Source organism: Nematolebias whitei, chromosome 11 (assembly GCF_014905685.2).
Source record: "Nematolebias whitei isolate Nwh7 chromosome 11, NemWhi1, whole genome shotgun sequence".
Classification (NCBI taxonomy): Eukaryota; Metazoa; Chordata; class Actinopteri; order Cyprinodontiformes; family Rivulidae; genus Nematolebias; species Nematolebias whitei.
In genome coordinates this window covers 28342408-28360867 of record NC_056508.1, presented here as the reverse complement: position 1 = coordinate 28360867, position 18460 = coordinate 28342408, and the positions used below count along the sequence as shown (strand labels likewise).

The 18460-nt window shown below is 39.3% G+C and overlaps 1 protein-coding gene across 1 annotated transcript in view; it reads right to left on the bottom strand.

Annotated features, from left to right (window-relative positions):
• LOC119417587 (ERC protein 2) overlaps window positions 1–18460 on the bottom strand; it is a 139736-nt gene that overhangs the window by 84636 nt on the left and 36640 nt on the right. The window contains exon 7 of the mRNA XM_037684828.1: window positions 750–887. Within this exon, the coding sequence (XP_037540756.1) occupies window positions 750–887 (138 nt within the window). The remainder of the gene's footprint in view (window positions 1–749; window positions 888–18460) is intronic.

The following is an 18460-nucleotide window of genomic DNA, read 5'->3' as shown; positions in this document are numbered from 1 at the left end:
TCAACCTCTCCCTCCATTAATTACATCCCTACATAAAGCCTGTGTCTCCTATGTTGTTTTCCATCATTCCATTTGTCGTCCCTTCCAAACTTGTACACCCTTCTACTCTCTTATAGATCATTCCCTCCCTACATTCAGCACTGTACTAATCCTCTGTCAGTATTGGATCTCCTTACTGCCACCGCCTCTTCAGACAGAACCGCATCTTGCACACCAAAGTTCATGCTCATTAATCCAGGTAAAAATCCAACAATATTCAGAGGTCATCTGGATGGTTTCTTTCTTTTTTTTTTTTGGAGACGTTTCATCCTTCATCTGAAGGACTTCTTCAATATGAGGAGCCACCAAACAAACTGAGTACCACAGAAAGCACACTTCCATTAAAACAAAAAAAAACAGTTTGCTGCTGATAAGATGGCCTCCGGGGCCCACCCTCTCCCTGCCCACTCGTGCCAGAGTGGTTCAAAACTAGTACATGTACAGCTGTACATTTAGTGCAGCTAGTGTGGCCAATGTTCTATAAATTAGGAGCTTGTGTCAATAAATTAAAGCTATGAGATACAGCAAAGCACTCATCGTGAGGAAGCCAGATCTGAAGGATAGGTTTGCCTGTATGGGGAAAAAACTAAAAATCTCACATCGTTAAACCCTATTATTCTGACGTTAAACACTTTCTCTCAAGTTTCAAAAAGTAATTTTATTATTATTAAAAATGCATTAGTGCATTGTCTTCACCCCACCCTTTGTACCTTTTCTGATAAAGCCTCTTCCAGTGTTGCCAGTGCCGTGTCTGTGTTGCTGGAGTCCGTTTGAAGGCCATGAACCCTCTCTCTCAGTCCAGCGAGCTGTTTTTCCTTATCTCTCAACTGTTCCAACAGGTTCTCAATCTGAAGAAAAAGGCAGAGATAAATAAATATATATATATACATTTTTTTTTATTAATTAAAAAAAAAAAAAACTGAACTGAACTTATAGCAATGACTGAGATAAGATCGACATTAAGCAACAACTGCAGGACGTACCAAACTAGATAATGTTTTGACTTACAGTATGTGGTACACAGCACCACATATAGAAAGACCCCTGTTTCACTGAGAAGATTTCCTGCTATAACGTCTCCAATTCAAGCCTGACAAGATGAGCAGCAACTAAATGTCTACAGTGTTGTGCTGTGCTGTGCTGTGCTGTGCTGTGCTGTGTTGTGTTGTGTTGTGTTGTGTTGTGTTGTGTTGTGTTGTGTTGTGTTGTGCTGTGCTGTGCTGTTTATTTGCCATAAGCAGGTTAACACAGGGTCAACAGTCCAATGAAATATTCAAGATGAGAACAATTTGACTCGCTACAAACAAATAAACAAACAAAAATAAATACTAAAGCTAAAAATAAGGGTACAAAATAATGTACCAAAAAGTGAAAAAGAAATATAATATTTACAAGGTCCAAAATAAATATAGTAAACAACAACATAGTAGAATATAACAGTGCAAGTAGGATGGAGTTGTATAAAGTATTTCACATGTAGTAATTTACGCTAAAATGCATGATATGTATTACACGTAACTAACATAAACTACACAGGTTGTGTGACAGGTTATTGCACAGGTAGTGAGTATTGAGATTAATTGAATTATGATGGTAAGGTAGTGGCATACATGATATATGGCATATATGACATACATACATGATGACGCCACGTTCAAATTCAAAAATACTTTATTAATCCCAGAGGGAATTTAAGTGTTGTCGTAGCTCATCATCCTGGTTTCATTCAAGAGTTGTTATAGATGCTGATAGCAGTGGGCAGGAAGGATCTCCTGCAGTGAAGCCAAAGAATCTGGCCACAGATATCAATCCGTCCACCCAGACCCAGCTTGCTGTCAGATCCGGCGGGCCGCTCGGTCCTCCTGGGCAGCAGGATTGCCCGAATGCCAGACAGAATTCCTCCCTGAGTGATGGTCACTCCTCCTAGCAGTCTGCAGAGCTCCTCACGAGCAGAGTTTCTCACCAGCTCCAGGATGTCGGCGGTCAGGTTTTCGAGCACTGCCGCCAGGTTGACGGGAATTTGTCCATGGCACGTCCTTTTCAACTCATGTGGGGTTTGGGGCTGTAGATGAGATATTTGAGCTTTTGAGATGTTAATCAGATGCTCCTTGTTGTAAAAAAAAAATAATAATAAAAATAAAATAAACTTGTTGCCATGGTTACGCATCATAACAAATGTCCAAAAGTAAAAAAGGTTTCAGTAAAAATCCTTCCAGCTGCACAGCATCCAATACCAGAGGAAATAATCATCGCAAAAAAAGTGATATACATCCAGAAATAAGAGGAATTAAAGTTTTCAAAAGCAGTAACTCAGAATGAATGTAACAGAGCTGCTCCAACATGCAGCCACCTTGAGCAGCGCAATTCTAGAACTGTAGAACTTGTTGCGCAGCAGCAATAAACATAGGTGTCACAGATGTGGCTTGGTGCAATGTTATTGTCAGTAGTTCAGTATTACTTATCACAGAGCAGTAATCAGACAGCTTGTGGGTAATAACTGTCTGAGTATTTCCGTGTGCAATGGCAGACTCCTGTATTGTCTGCCTGAGGGTAGTAGATGGAAGAGTCCTTGTGCTGGATGGGTGTGGTCCTTAGTGATGCTGCATGCTTTATGCAGACATCAGCTGTGGTAGATGTCTGGATGGTGTGGAGACTGCTACCAGTGATGTTCTCTGCTGTTTGCACCACCCTCTATAGGGCTTTCCGGCTCTGAATGGTGCAGTTCCCATACCACCCTGTGATGCAGCCTGTCAGCAGGCTCTCAATGGTGCAGCTATAAAAGTTGGTGAGGATGCTGGTGTTCGTACCAAACTTCTTTAGTCTTCTTAGGAAGTAGAGTCTTTGTAAAGATGATGTGCTAAAATGCTCCAAAAGTATGAGAAATTATTGATTATACAAGTGAAAAATGCTGTAACTGTAAGACAGATTAGTAAACAATCAAAAAGCTAAAAACAACAACAACAAAAAAGAACAAGAGCTGAACCTATGTTGGCATCTGGAGTTCAAGCTTAGTTAAAATCATAACTTCTCCTGTTCCTGGACAGAAGTAAAATCTTAGGATTTTTTATTTATTTATTCATTATTATTATTGTTATAATGATGGAAGAGCTATCTAAATAATATTATACTTCTCCACAATTACCAACACTGGATTTCAAAATGCTGTTTTCCTATAAGAATGACATTCCAAATATATCATGACAATTTAAACTACAGAGTATGCCAGTACTATTGACTATTAAATCTCCCTTTATGTTGTAATTTTATTAGATTTTCTTGCTGATTTTATTACCTACATCAGGTTTACAAATATTTTACTGAACTGTCAGAAGGAGTCATTTCTGCCTCACAGGCATCTCTGCATCTTCTTCTCTGCAGCTAACCCCTTGTGTGTAAAAGGGTGGTGTAATAGTCAGTTGTGGTGTTCAACCACCTTTTTCTGAGGAACATCTGGAAAACAAAATGCAAACACGCACAAAGACACAAACACTCACAAGAGCACAGGGTATGCTCTGAGCTACACCAAACAAAACACTAACAGATGCAGCTGAGGCAGGACCCACTGATGCACAATGAGACTGAGGTCTACAAATTACTTTCAAAGGGACAGCACATCTGGTGATAGGTCACAGTGATATGCTGATTTGTTGGTTGCTCATCAGAATTTCTACAAACACACATGCCTTTGAATTCTGAATCATGATCTTGATGAATAAAACATTAACGTAAAAATTCAGAGATTCAAACTCAAGCACAAAGCATTTACTTTGCTCTTTATTTCAGTGGGTTTTCTGCAGGTAAAGCCATTCACTCTGCTGTGAGCTCTCAGTACCACATTTCATCCAAGTCATCATTCCCAGATCAGGGCTTGAGTCATAAAAAAGCTTATGTATTAATAAAATTAAAATAAAGAGAATAGGCAGTAATATTAAACCTATTTAATAGTTGAAGATTATATTTGAAAATTGGTCAAATTGAACAGGAACTTAAGAGACCACAGTTTTATTGTACTGTATTGGTGACAAAAATGGCCAGTGAGGCAAAAAAACAAACAATCTGCATTCTAGTCACAGGTACATAGACAGATAAATGTCCACATTTCCACAGCTATTTTAGAAACAAATACGATTAGACTGGAGACTTTGATGTTTTTGGCTCCCTGGAGGGTACAAGTGAAGTTCTGAAGCGAGCCATCTTGGTTTTGGCAATAGAAAGTAAGTGGTAGGAGAGGGGGTGGGAAAAAGCAGTCAGAACCCTTCGGCAAATCTTGATATGTTAATGGTGGTCATTACACAACCAAGCTAAAGGCTTTGGTAGGCCAGTGAACCACCGATAGGGACATAAAAGCCTTTAGGGAATGATGGGAAAGCTTCACACTACCAGAGTCAGATAAAATTCACAGTAACTTCTGATTGCCATGGGTGTGTTGAACATGACTCCATGGTGAACATTACATCATTATCGACATTCTTTCATGTCTCATTCTTTTGAAGTGAAAGTACCACACCTTAGACACATGGGGTGTGTATTTTTCACTGCAATACATGCACCAGAGTTAAAGGAATAGTTCTGATATTTTAAAGTGGGTTTCTGTGTAAAGGTTATAAGGATTTATTATATTAACTGTTGACAAATCTCTATTATACTGTCACTTTGCAGTTATTGTAGTTTAGCCTAAACTGTCATATGTGCTGAGTGGGGGTGTATTCTCTCAGAAAGAGGAGGTTGTAAGATGAGGAGTGTGTTGTGTCTGTTGAACATGCTCACAGAAAAGGAGGGAGTAAAAAAAAAAGCCTTTGGGTTTATCTGGCAACCCTGATGCAGGCTCAGATGCATGCATTGTGCATGAGGTGCCTATATGATCACTATGACATCCAAACTGGTGAATACAGGAACGTTCAGTTATTGTAACTGTTGTTAGTGCAGAATAACTTTGGATTGCAGGTGCCTGTAGTGCGTATGTGAGATTTCACACCTGTGAAGTACTCCTCACCTCTGCAAGGGTTCCCATGAAGAAAACCTTAACTCTGAGACCAGGATTAAGGAACCTTTAGTTTCAGAGAGAACAAGGGCTGTTTTATTGTACACAAACAGCTGAGCCACAGCAGAAAACTTACAGTTTTATTTAAAAAATGCATAGTGTAAACAGGGCCTTAGAGAAACAGAATAAATGTCTGATCATGTCAGTGAGCTAACAGCCACTCTGAGTAGGACCAATATCAATGTGAATTGCTGCCATCTTAAAAACTCCAGTCTAAAAGTCCTGATGCATGCTCAATAATCCAGGTAGATAAATCTAACAAGGTTAAGTCAAGTCCTCTGGACAGTCTTCTTTGTTGAAACGTTGCATCTTTTATCCAAAAGACTTCTTCAGTCTGAGGAGCTACAACAAACTCAGTCTTATAAGCAGCACATTCTCATGTGGCGCTTTGCCACTGTCGCACATCTCCTCGACTCCACAGACACTGCACCAGTTAAGGGCCTCTCCACTGTTGGTTTCTACCCCACTGAGCTCAGTTTATGGGACCACCTTGTTTGTGGTTAGTGGACTGCTCCAAGAGGCTGATTTTGACGTATGCAGACAGCAGCTGTTGACTGACCAGACTGACCAGTGGAGATACGTCACTGGGTGACCCACCCAGCAAAACTGCAAATTACATTTGAACTTCCACTTCCTCATTGAGACGGCACCAGAAGAAATGAGAGCATTTACCAAGAGATAGAGATAATGGTGCAGCATTGCTATATCTGACTTCTAAACAGTGCTGAGGTAAGCTACCAAAATTCAAGTCCGATTATAGAGCGATTAAGAACCACAACGGGCAAAGTGGCTCAAACACAAAAAGATCAGTTACAATACTGCCCACTTTGCATTGACGTTCCTGCCCCAGAGTGGGAAAACTGGTCAGCCTCCACAGTAGTGGAAAATCACCTGCACCAAAGAAAATCAAGAGGAGCCGAGTGGAGCCGCACTTACCAATGGCAAAGCAGCCATAGAAGATCAACAAGTTTGTTGGTGACAGCCAAAACTAGCTGTTCACATGCAAAAGGAGGACCATCAGCCTAACTGATCGTTAGTGCCCTGATGGTCGCTTGCTTTTCACAGAGGGCTAAGTGATGCAGTAACATCATTGTAAGAGGGTGACAGTTGGACACTAAGGCGTGTTTAACAATGGACAAGTTCTCTTCACAAAAAGGTCTTCCTTTACTACTCTCTCAAACCAGCGTTCCTCTCCATTAAGCAATTCTACATAGAATTTTAACTCTACATAGAATTCAAAGGTTTTTTTTTTTTGTTTGTTTTTTTTGCAAGAGCAAATAGCAGCAGTAGCAGCAAGCTGTAGCCCTTCAAGTGAGGATATCTGGGGTAATTCTGGCAGGAATAAGCACAATGTAAAGATTTATGAAGTACTGTTTGCATAAACCATTATAAATGCTTGATTGGAGATTTATAAGATGGCAGTGATATACTTTGGTCAAATTGGATCTTCAATCCAGGCAAAACTAAACTATTTCTCCAATCTGAGATTGTTCAATGAGCTCTCTACAACAGGTTAAATACTTATTGTTCATAACCTTTCCCTGAATCCCACTTCAAAAGATCTGAACTTCTGCTTCAAGGCATCTCACATCCCCCAAATCATCCAGACTTACAATCCAACATGCTCAGCCCTGCATGCACTTAACAAAGGGGAACATTAAAATAAAAAACAGAATATTTTGTTTGGCCTCTGGTTGTAGTCGTCCAGTAGCTTGACATAACTTGTTTTTCTAACTGTTTACATTTGCACTCATGCACACCCTTGCTCCATCTCATTGTGGGCACCTCAGAGCCCTATTTTGGATTAAATTGAGCATGTCGCCCCTGGTTCTTAGATAAATGATTACATTCTTTACCAGTACTAAGTTTGCTTTGGCCTGGTCACACAAAATAACAACCTTGTGATGAAACATTTAGCCTTGTCGCTTGGCGTTCAGTGAAATTGTGCAGGAAAAAAAAACAACAACATTAAACACAGCTTAATCCTCACACCACCGGATGAAACGAGTCATGTGAATTATGGATATGGGAAAGGGGGCATGGAATTCTGTCACAATCCTTACTTGGTTAATACTCTGTGAGGAAGCATAGCTTTTGTGGATGGGCAGAAAGCAAGGCAGCTGTATGCCTTCTTTTTTTATGAAAGAGAGACAGAGAAAGAAAAAGGGGCCTCTGTTCCAGAAGCTCAGCCATTATAAGGCGAACACTAGTCATTCATTTTATCTCTTTGTGCCTCAGACTTCACTCCTGCATTTCTTTTCCTGACTTTTGTGCACACAAACAAACACACAGGCAGAGGTTTTTATCATTAAACTGTGGTGCGTATGTCATCCCACTCCCCAACCAAACACACCTCCCACTGCAGACCACCTACGATAGGCAACCTCCAGACCAGCCAGTGTGGTGAGGACTGTCTGTCTTTTTGAATGCGTATCCTCTGGAGGAACTATGACGTGTGTTTTAGTCTTCTCCCCCCCTTATCACAGACTGATAGGACAGGACCATGTTTTTTTAAGTGGAAGTGATGATGTACAGTTACCTTCCACTGGTCTTGACTTTGAACATGGCACCAACATTTATTCTCTGACATGCAACTGAACTGAAGTTTCCATTATCATTAGCTTTGGCAAAACAGTCGACTCATTGTTGAAACAGCAAGACATGAACTTGTATTAAAGGCATTACAGCTGCCATTTTTAAAAGCAATGCCAAAAAAATGTAAAGCACTGTTAATGAGATTAAAATGCCAAGCATGTAAAAATGGGTGATGGCAAATGTATCACTAAAAAAAATACATAATGAATTTTGTACAGTTTATACTTGTACTTAGAGCAAGTATTAAAAAGTGTAGAATTTCCATATCAAATATCATCTGAAATGCATTTATGTAAAGTTAATAGTAGTCAGTAAAACGGTTTAATCCTTTATTCAGCTGGATTATAAATCACTGGTGTCTTGCTTTTGTGGTTTCTAGATTAAACTCATGATTAGCACAAGCTGAGTTCTAATGTAATGGGAAGGGAAGTATCAGACCGTGTTTGGCAGTAAAAAAAAACTGCGGTCTAAAAGCAGCTCGTTCCAAAGCAGAACCACAAACCCGATCGACCCGCCTGTCGTCCATCCAAGCTAAAGGACTAGAACCCTGTGGCCACCAAAGGAATCATTTCTGCAGAACACAAAGGAGGTCAGTGTGGAGCGTGACGACCACAAAAATGAAATCGTTTGTATTTTTAAAACTCTTTTAGCCCAATAAAAACACCCAACAAAAATTGGTCAGAGTTTTAGAAAAGCAACACGCTTGTCATTACTTCTGAAAATACAATAGTAAGAACCGTAAAACTCAATGATCTTGGCTCCAACTTGAACGATCGTAAACACGCAAATACACAGAAAGACAAAAAACACAAACTGAATAAGAAGAAAGACTAAATGTATTTCCAAGGAGAACTCTAGGTCAGAGTAAAACTGGAAAATTTGAAAAGGCCACATGAAGAAAATGACACTCTTGAAGTAAAGCATGTCCTAAACTTAAATATTTGCATTTTGTTCCCATCATTGAACAATCAAGGGATTTTGAATTATGGATTAATAAAGGTTGAGCTATGCAGGGTGAACTTGAACAACAGTGAAGAAAATTATTTTTTGTCTGTGAGGGGGGGTGTTGCTTTTACTGCATGAAACCTGCAATCCTTCGCCACCTTATTTCTGCATGTGGAACACAACTGGTGCAAAACCAGCAGGCTGTGAAGTGATCATCCTGTGTAAGCTGGCGCCTCCATGTGGCAAATTGTGATCATTAGCAAAATAATCTACACCTGACAGTTTCATGTTTAATGTAGAATAGATTAATAGGTGTTTCTAAAGCATTTTATTTATTCAATTTGTTTTTACAAGATGATTTTCCTATATGTGATTACAGAAAACTGGCAGACAACCAAAAAGGTGTATGCCAAAAAAAAAACTATTCATCTTCATCAACAAAGTCCATGCTCAATAATCCAGGTATACAATCCAACATTTTTCAGTCAGGTAATCTGGGCAGTTTCTTTTTTTTGTGCCGAAATGTTTCGCCTTTGATCTGGTTTGTTCCACTTTGTAGTAAGTTGTTGGGGAAGAATCAGTTTTGTTTTGTGCGTTTCCTTGACTGATGAAGCCTTCCGGATCGAAGGAGAAACGTTTCAGCACAAAAAAAAACTGTCCGGATGACCTGACTGAAAAATGTTGGATTCATCTTCATGTAACAGAACAGGGAGTAAAATATTGTTTTTTTCCATTTTACACACTTAGTAAGACATATACACATCATACCAAGTGTAAATAAGTTCAGTTAAATGTTTTACAGTACATCACTTCACAATACAAAAAAAACCTCTTCTTCTTATTCATGGGAATATCTACTTTGTAGAATAGTGTAGTGAACCATATCTATCATATCTGAGCCCTCTGATATAATAAGATGAGTTGAGCCTTGGAGATGATGGAGGGAAGGTTCATTAAGATCAGATTCTGAAATCATTAATATTTTTGCCTTTAAAAAAGTGAAAAACGCTTAAAACATATTATTCCCTAGGAATAAAGGATCAATATCTGTCATAAAACTCATATTTGTGTTTCCTTTTGACAAGAAAAAAAAAAATTCTACAGGCTTTACTTTGGTTTTAACCAAAGTCCTCAAGTCTTAACGTTTGTGTCTTTCAGCTGATCTAACGCTCGTGCTACTCATTCAGGGAGATAAATACTTCACGCATACAGAGAAAGATTAAAAATAAAAATGAGATCATAAAACGAGTCAAATTTATTCTGAATGTGATCAGGCCCCTCACACTGATCATCGAGCTTCTCTCTAATAATTTAACATACTGTAATGGCTAAAGTTAAGAAACAAATAAAAACAGAAAAAAACACAAAGATAATTCTTTGCTAACAAATAAACAATAAGGGAGGATCATTTGATAAACGAGACCAAACAAGACTAAGTTTAGAAACACAAAAAAGGAAGATGAAATTTACAAAATATGATCGCAGAATACAAGTTTTTTTATGAGTCCCAGAAGAAAACAAAATACCAAAATATGTGAAACAAAAATTGAGCAAAAGGAATTTCAAATTTTTTGCACAGGATAAAGTTATTTATTATTTTGATTACATAAAATAAGCTCAACATAAATTAATTCCTCAAAAACGCGTTTAGGCTAATTAAGTAAGTAAGTTTCTTTCAGCTGCTCCATTCTTCAGGGGTCACCACAGCGAGCAAACATGCATGAAAGATTTGGCTTTTTGTTTAATACCAGATGCCCTTGCTGATGCAACCTGGGCTCGAACCTGCAACCTCAGGCTTGCAAGACCTGAGGCACTGGCCTCTGAGCTACCCCAGCTCCAGGTTATCACCAGAATCTTATTTATTGTGATTCCAAGTAAGAAAAGATCTGCTAAAATATCAGATCTTTAACACATGAGGCATTATGCTGAATAAAAACATTCAGGTACACTACGACAAACAGGAAGCCTTATCTACGATGTATCTCCACACATTTATAACAATGTATGGATTTCCTAAACACATTGTTCAGAAAAGTCCCATATTTGAATCAGTCCATGATTATCATCATAAATGCCAGGCCAGGTTCTGTTGCATACAGCACTGACACATTTGACAAGTAGACAGCCCCCCCCCCCCCCCCCCCCCCCCACACACACACACACACACACACATTCCTCCATTCCATTTAAACTGAAACCCTCCACTGCATTTATACATATCAATTGGATATGAGAACACACACACGAGCACACATTTAGAGAAGTACGCAGACAAGCTCTGGGGGAACAACAACGACACAGAGAAAGACTGAGTGATGTTTTCTTTGGGATTTCTCCGGGGTGACCACAAAGCAGAATGAACAGGGTGAGACTCCTGCAGACGCAGAGCCGGACGGATACCACGTGTATGAGCTGAGCATATGTGTGTGTGTGTGGGCGGGGGGTCCCTCATCCTAGTTGTTCCACGTCCATGCTCTTCGTTAGGCTCAAGACTATCTCTGTCTAACCTTCCCAAGGAATGTTGCAATGATCACTGGGTAATTGCAATGCTCTTTCAGTCCTCTAGCCCCAGCTAAATAAAAAAAAAAAAAAAAAAATCAGTATTAACTACAAAGACAGAGAGAACAAAATATTGTCAGAAAAAGAAAAGAATCATAAGCTTTATTACCATTGTGCTGAGATACAGTGAGATTATGACCATACAGTCGTCCGAAAAATGGGCGGAGTGCATGTTGCTGATGCTACAGGAGCACTGCCTCTTTATCAGAATACTTTTTTTTAGAAAGAAGCAAACAAATAAAAAATACAAATAAAGAGCCAACAATATAAGCAAACAAAACAAGGTAAAAATGGCCACCCCGTTGAGGACCACAGCAGCTGTTCCCAACCTGTAGCTTCTGACCGAGGCCCACTTTACACTGATCTGGTCAAACAAGTGCAAACAGCACGCAGTCGTGCAATTTAGCCGAGAGTTCAAGAGTCAAACTGTGACTCATTTTCCTCTGAGAACATTAGCTTAAGTGCTTCTCTTAGATCTTTAAGTATGAAATACTGGAGTGCCAGGAAGTTAACAGGTCAGCTTGAGTTATGGCCCGGTATCATCAGGGTACTGTCAGCTTTCAGTTCTTCATCTTTTGGACAGTCATGAAACATTTTATTTCTTGACGTGAAGTGCACGTGTTGCGGTCAGGAGGAAGACGGACTCAAATGGCTGAGGTCTGAAATATTCTCCAACGTGGCGTTTGTCTTGACTGATGTGTAGCCTGGCTCCAATCAACCAGCCTCAGGCTCCCACCATTACCCCGGCTGATTGCTGATAGGAGGAGAGGGGGACAGATGGGGCCCTATCACAGGCAGTTTACCAGAACCTCCCCAGCTCCAGCGGTTCTTATCTGTGGCAGTGTCTCTGCTCTCTGATTGGTCAGCTGGTATCCATTAGGATGAAAGGCACTGGTGGCCTCATCACAGATCTATCACGATTGAACATGATTGAAGAATTGAAGAAAAGGACAGGAAATAAATATTTGTATGGGGTTTGTGAGAAACGTGGCAATAAATCACCTGGAATGCATTTTGTGGCAGTCTGCATATGAATCTAGAGCACAAATAAATGTCAACCCAGGAAAAAGCAGAGGATTCAATCATTAAATTTAATTGCAGTGAAAACTGTTTTAATAGATCATTTTGTTGCCGTAGCATTTGCTTTTTTTGTGCGTGTTGTTATGAGCCTAAATTCAATTCAGATAGTCGACAAAATCTAGAGATTTAATAAAAAAAATTATATAATGCTTAAATATTTTTGGTTATAGAGATTACTTTAGCTCGCCCCATTCTACTGCCATTATATTGCAATAAGAGCCAGTTTAAAAATGTCTAATATAATCCAGAATGCAACTCAATATGCCCCAAAGGGCAGAAAAAAAAGAAGTTTTTTTTAAACAATGACGTACCTAAAATTTTATTACTAAAATAAGTTTGGTAAAAAAAACTACAAAAATAATGAAAGTAACATTCCTCGACAAATTGCCTAAGTTAAAAAAAAAAAGATGTATGGTCTGTTGTTGCTTGGAATATAAGCTGGGTACAACTCTCAGCTACTACTAAAGCAAAAGATAGATACATTTCTGTTCAGAGGTCTGTGTTGCAGCCATTAAAAACCATTGAAACCATTGAAAAGTTGTGTAACAGGTGTTGAGTGGGTAATCTTGAATCAAGTTGAATTCACAAGTTAATTAGTTTAAGTTAGTAAGTGATTTATTTGTTAAAGTTTTATAAAAAATGTATTTAATTTATTAGATATTTTGCTAACAAACAGACAGACAAACACACTCGGAGAGAAAAATGGTCAAATATAGAATTGCCCATCTATCATGTTGACTGGAATTACTAATATAACAGTTATGGGGTAACAGATGGATATGACTGCACTTTCATTTGATAAATTAACTCAAACAGTTTTACTGTTATTGTTAGTTGTTCTATTAGCAGCCAAGTAAAACAAATTTGAATGTTTTTCTCAAGAAGTCTTTGATTTGGTCTAAAAGGACATGGCAAACTTTAATTATATTTATTTTCTTATTTAATTGCATCAGTTTTCTTATTTATCTCCTTAGGTAAAAGTAAAATAACTTGTGCAATGTATCATTTTCAAGTATCCTCATGGTACAAATAATAATTGATAATGAACAAAAGTCAACAATTAAAGTTTGTGAAGCACAGTTTTGGACTGAAATACCTTTGTGAATTTCTGAGGGCACAAAATATCTCACTTTATTCTTTAAAAGAAGCTGTAGATAACTCAGAGTGACTCAGGGCAAAAGTAACAGAATCCCGCACAGTGCTGGAGCAGAAGATGGGTGAGTCAGGTGTGTACAAGAAGTTTTGCATGACAGTGCAAAATCTCTACACATTTTGCATCACAGCGGGCTCCAGATATGAGGACCAGTTAACCCAGTCAAAACGGGTCTCTCTTGTAAATGAGTCCCAGAGGCTCAATGAGACTAACTTGTATAAATAAAGGTTAAATGAATGAACCCAAAGCCATAGGACATCCATCCATCCATCCATCCATTATCTTTACCCGCAACTTCTTTTTCGGGTCACGGGGGTCACTGGTGCCCATGTCCAGTCATCACTATGCGAGAGACGGGGGACACCTGGACATATTAGGGAGACTTTAATATGGGGGCAGCTGTGGCTGAGTGGTTAGACCAGTTGCCCTCCAATAGGAGTTAGGGTTCAATTCAATCATTATGCAGTCACATGTTGAAGTGTCACTGGGCAAGATACTGAACTCCCCATTGTCTGTGATGTGTGTCCCATCACTGTATGAATGTGATCTAAAGCACTGATTAGTCTCTATAGAATTCATTCAACTTTTTTCATTCAACCTTTATTACAAGTTAGCCTCAAGGAATTTTTTTTACAAGAGAGACCTGTTTTTAACAAAGAATGATGACAACAGTAGACAATCTTAAAATATGGCATATACATTGAAAAAATATAAATGGAAGAAAAATATATTTTTTAAAAAGTTAATGTTGTAGAATTGCGCAGCTCAAGGTAGCTGCATGTTGGAGTAGCTCTCTTACATTCATTCTGAGATTTTGCTTTTGAAAACTTTAATTACTCTTTTTTTCTGGATGTAAATCACTTTTTCCGGATGATTATTTCCTCTGATATCAGATGCTGGGCCGCTGGAAGGAATTTTACTGAAATCTTTTTTACTTTTGGACATTTGTTAAGATGCATAACCATAACAACAAGATGGTTTTCTACAATTGGGAGCTGCTGATTAACATCTCAAAAGCTCAAAAATATCTAAACTACAGCCCCAAATCCTAAATGAGTTGAAAAGGAGGTGCCGTTGATGCATTCCCATCTACCTGGAGGTGGTGCACAGGTGCCTGACCGCAGAGGTCTTGGAGGTAGTGGGAAACATGGCTCGTGACAGTGAGAGAACCGAGATTGTACCCCGGCACCTGCAGTTAAGTCCGTGGCGATGAGCAGCTCGGCAGGCTGCTGGGAGAAATGGTCATTGCTCGGGGAGGAGTTCTGCCCAGCATTCAGGTGGTCCTGCTGCCCAAGAGGACAGAGAGGTCTGCTGGGTCTGGATGGACGGATTGGCATCTGCAGCCAGTTTCTTCAGATCCGCTTTTGGATGGACTGTTACAAGAGATCCTTCCTGCCCAAGCCATCAGCATCGAGAACAACTCTAATGAAACAAGATGGTGAGCTACAACAACAATTAATTTCCCTTTGGGATTAATAAAGTATTTTTGAATTGAACGACCAGTTAACCAGTCAATACAGGCTGCAATGATGGGTACGGTAGATACAGCCAGTTGTGAATCTTAGCACAACGTGATAGACAGCATCCAGCATCTGCAGGGTGCTTGCAGGAGCAGTCATGTAAATGATGTCACCTTAGTCAATAAAGGGAAGGAAAGTCGCAGTTACAAGGTGTTTCCTAGCATTCAGAGTTAGACAGGATCTATTTCTGAAAAAGAAACCCAGTTTTACTTTCAGTTTATTTACCAAGTTTTTGATGTGGGGCTTAAAAGAGAGATGCAAATCAACCAAGATAAACTCAATAGAAGCACCATTCACTTTCAGAATGATTTGTTGAATTAGCTGTGTAGAGATGTAGTAGAATGATGTATGAATGAGTGTGTGGAGATAAACGAGGACACAGATTGTAGTGTAAAGCACTTGGAGTATCTTGATTAGATAGAAAGGCGCTATATAAGTACAGTACATTTACCATTTACAGTACGATTTGTCTGTGTCTGCACGTGTTCAAGCCTGATCAACCATGACTGAAAAATGTACTTCACATTGAAAAAGGATGAACCCAGTTAAACCACTGGTGTACTTGGCTTATAATGAATCAAAAAGTTTTACCTTGTTCAGTAAATGAGGATACAAATGACAAATATTTTGTCATACAGAAAACAGCTTTTCTTCATCACATTGCCCTTATCTTAACACATATACTATTGTTAGCACTAAACTGAACTTAAAGCTAGGCTTAAACAAAATATTGAAGAAAGAACGGATCAGGTGTTCTCAATTTGCACAATTATCCTTGCTGACAAATATACTATAGAAGCTGCACACATCATAAACAGTACAGATATTGGTCTAATATTTTTCTTCTATAAACATTCAGCTCTTTCCTTCACTATCACTTCACTTCTAAATGCAATACTAGCAGTTTTGTTTTAGGGCAGTGAGGAAACAAGTGGAAGGAGGACAGAAAAGAAACATTTAAAGTTGTTTAAGAAAAACTTTATAAAAGTTTGAATGAATAATAGCAGCCATTAAATAAAATACATCAATTTACTTAACTGAGAGACGTGAAAGTTAAGTGCATCTTTAAAAATCCATCCATCCATCCATCCATTTTCTTTACCCGCTTGTTCCATTTTGGGTCACGGGGGTCGCCGGTGCCCATGTCCAGCAATCACTGTGCGAGGGGCGGGGTACACCCTGGACGGGTCACAAGTCCATCACAGGGCCACATAGAGACAAACGAGACAAACAACCATTCACTCTCTCACTCACACCTAGGGACAATTTAGAGTTACCAATCAGCCTAACATGCATATTTTTGGTCTGTGGGAGGAAACCGGAGTACCCGGAGAAAACCCACGCATGCACGGAGAGAACATGTAAACTCCACCTAGAAAGGCCCCTGGACTGGGGTTTGAACCAAGGACCTGCTCGCTGAGAGGCAGCAGCTCTACCAGTTGTGCCACCGTGCTGCCCTCTTTAAAAATCATGAAACTAAATGCATTAAGAAAACTATGAAAGACAAGCATCACTTAAAGTCACATAGCTGACTATTGATCTGTAAATCAGTTTTACAGTCACAACATTTGATTACAATCACAATTATTTTAATGAAACCAGGACAAAGTCAGTGATGTTACCAAGCCAAAACAAGTGCTGAGAGATCAGCAGAGGCCACACTGAAACAGAGGGTGGTTCCCTGAAAAAAGACCAAGCCAAGCACACTAGACATGTATTAGTGAACTTCTTGTGAACAAGGCATCTATCTACACAGACACACAAACACCCACACATGTAGCCCGAGCAGACGCAATCAAATCTCCTCTGTTTGTGGCTTCTATGCAAGGGAACATGATAGGGGATACTATACTTCCATGCACACAGCCAGCCTTTCCAAAAGCATGAATATGGATTGTGATGACCACAATGTTTGAACATGAATAACACATGTATGCCATAACCACACCACAACCAGTGGAGTATATGAAGCTCCCACAGCCCTACCCTTCAGCTGGAAGAGGACGTAAAACATAACCATAAAGGCAAAAAAATAAACAAATAAATGCAACATTATGCATTGGTCATGGTCTCATTGACCAAAGTCCTAAACAGAGCTCCCACTGTTCTGTGTTGGGATATACAAGTCCAGTGTGTTCACATATAGTTCTATTTTTTACTTTTAAAGACTAGCTACTCGTTATTTTTGGTCAGATTCAGCCTCTTGCTATTAAAATCAACCTCTTAAAGTATAGCAATGACTTCATGCTACCATGTTATAACCCTGCGCTGAGTGTCTAAATGAGGCTGAAAGGAAAATAAATGCAGTAGTCCTCACGTTCTACTGAGAGAAAATAATACAGTTGCATGCATTTTAGGCACTAATGGATGACATAATGTTTTGCAAAGTCTCATGAGATATTGGGAAATTCTCAGAGAATTCATTGAGGATGACTCTCAGCTAGTACCACAAAACTTAGCTAAATATCTGTAACCTGCAAAGCTCTCAACAACCTAGCTTATTCAAGATCTTATTGTTCCGTATTGTCCTAACAGAGCACTTTGATCTCAGACTGAAGGCTTACTCGTAGTTCCTAGAGTTTCCAAAGGCAGAATGAGAGGAAGATCTTTCAGTTATCAGGCTCCTCTCTTGTGGAAACAACTTCCAGTTTCTGTCTGTAAGGCTGACACATTGTCCAGTTTTAAGACTGGACATTAAACTTTTCTTTGTAAAAAAAATCCTATAGTTAGGGTTGGCTTGTTATGCTGCCCAAGGCTTAGACTACTGGAGGACAAACTGACCTCATTTCCTTAAGTGAATTGCTCAAATTGAATAGTTTTCATTTGATACTTTTTTCTATCTTAACGTGATTCTTGACCTGCCAATGTGTATGTGTTCCTCCTTCCTGTTCCTCTCAAACCCAGCCAGCCGAAGGAGATGACGGCTTGTCCTGAGTCTGGTTCTGCTAAAAGTTTCTTCCTCATTAAGGAGTTCTTCCTTTCCACTCTCGCCTTCATGCTTGTTTAAGATGAGAGTCTGGGATGGACTTAAAGTCAAAGCGGTTTGCTCCTCAGATAAATAATGTTGTGATAGATATCTATATATATATATATATATATATATATATATATATATATATGAATGTTTCTGTTCAGTGTCCTGAAAATGACTTCTGTTCTGACTTGGTGCTATATAAATAAACTGAACTGAATGGAATTGGGCAGCATGGTGGTGCAACTGGTAGAGATGCTGCCTCTCGAGCAGGTAACCCTGTTTCAAATCCTGGTCCGGGGGCCTTTCTGGGTGGAGTATGCATGTTCTCTCCATGTATGTCTTCAGGCCAAGGGCTCCCTTGTAAAAGAGATCTGTGATCTCAGTGGGATTTGTATGGTTAAATATTGGTTAATAAATGCATGGGTTTTCTCCGGGTACTCCAGTTTCCTCCCACAGACCAAAAACATGCATGTCAGACTGATTGGTAACTCTAAATTGTCTCTAGGTGTGAGTGAGTGAGTGAGTGAGTGAGTGAGTGAGTGAGTGAGTGAGTG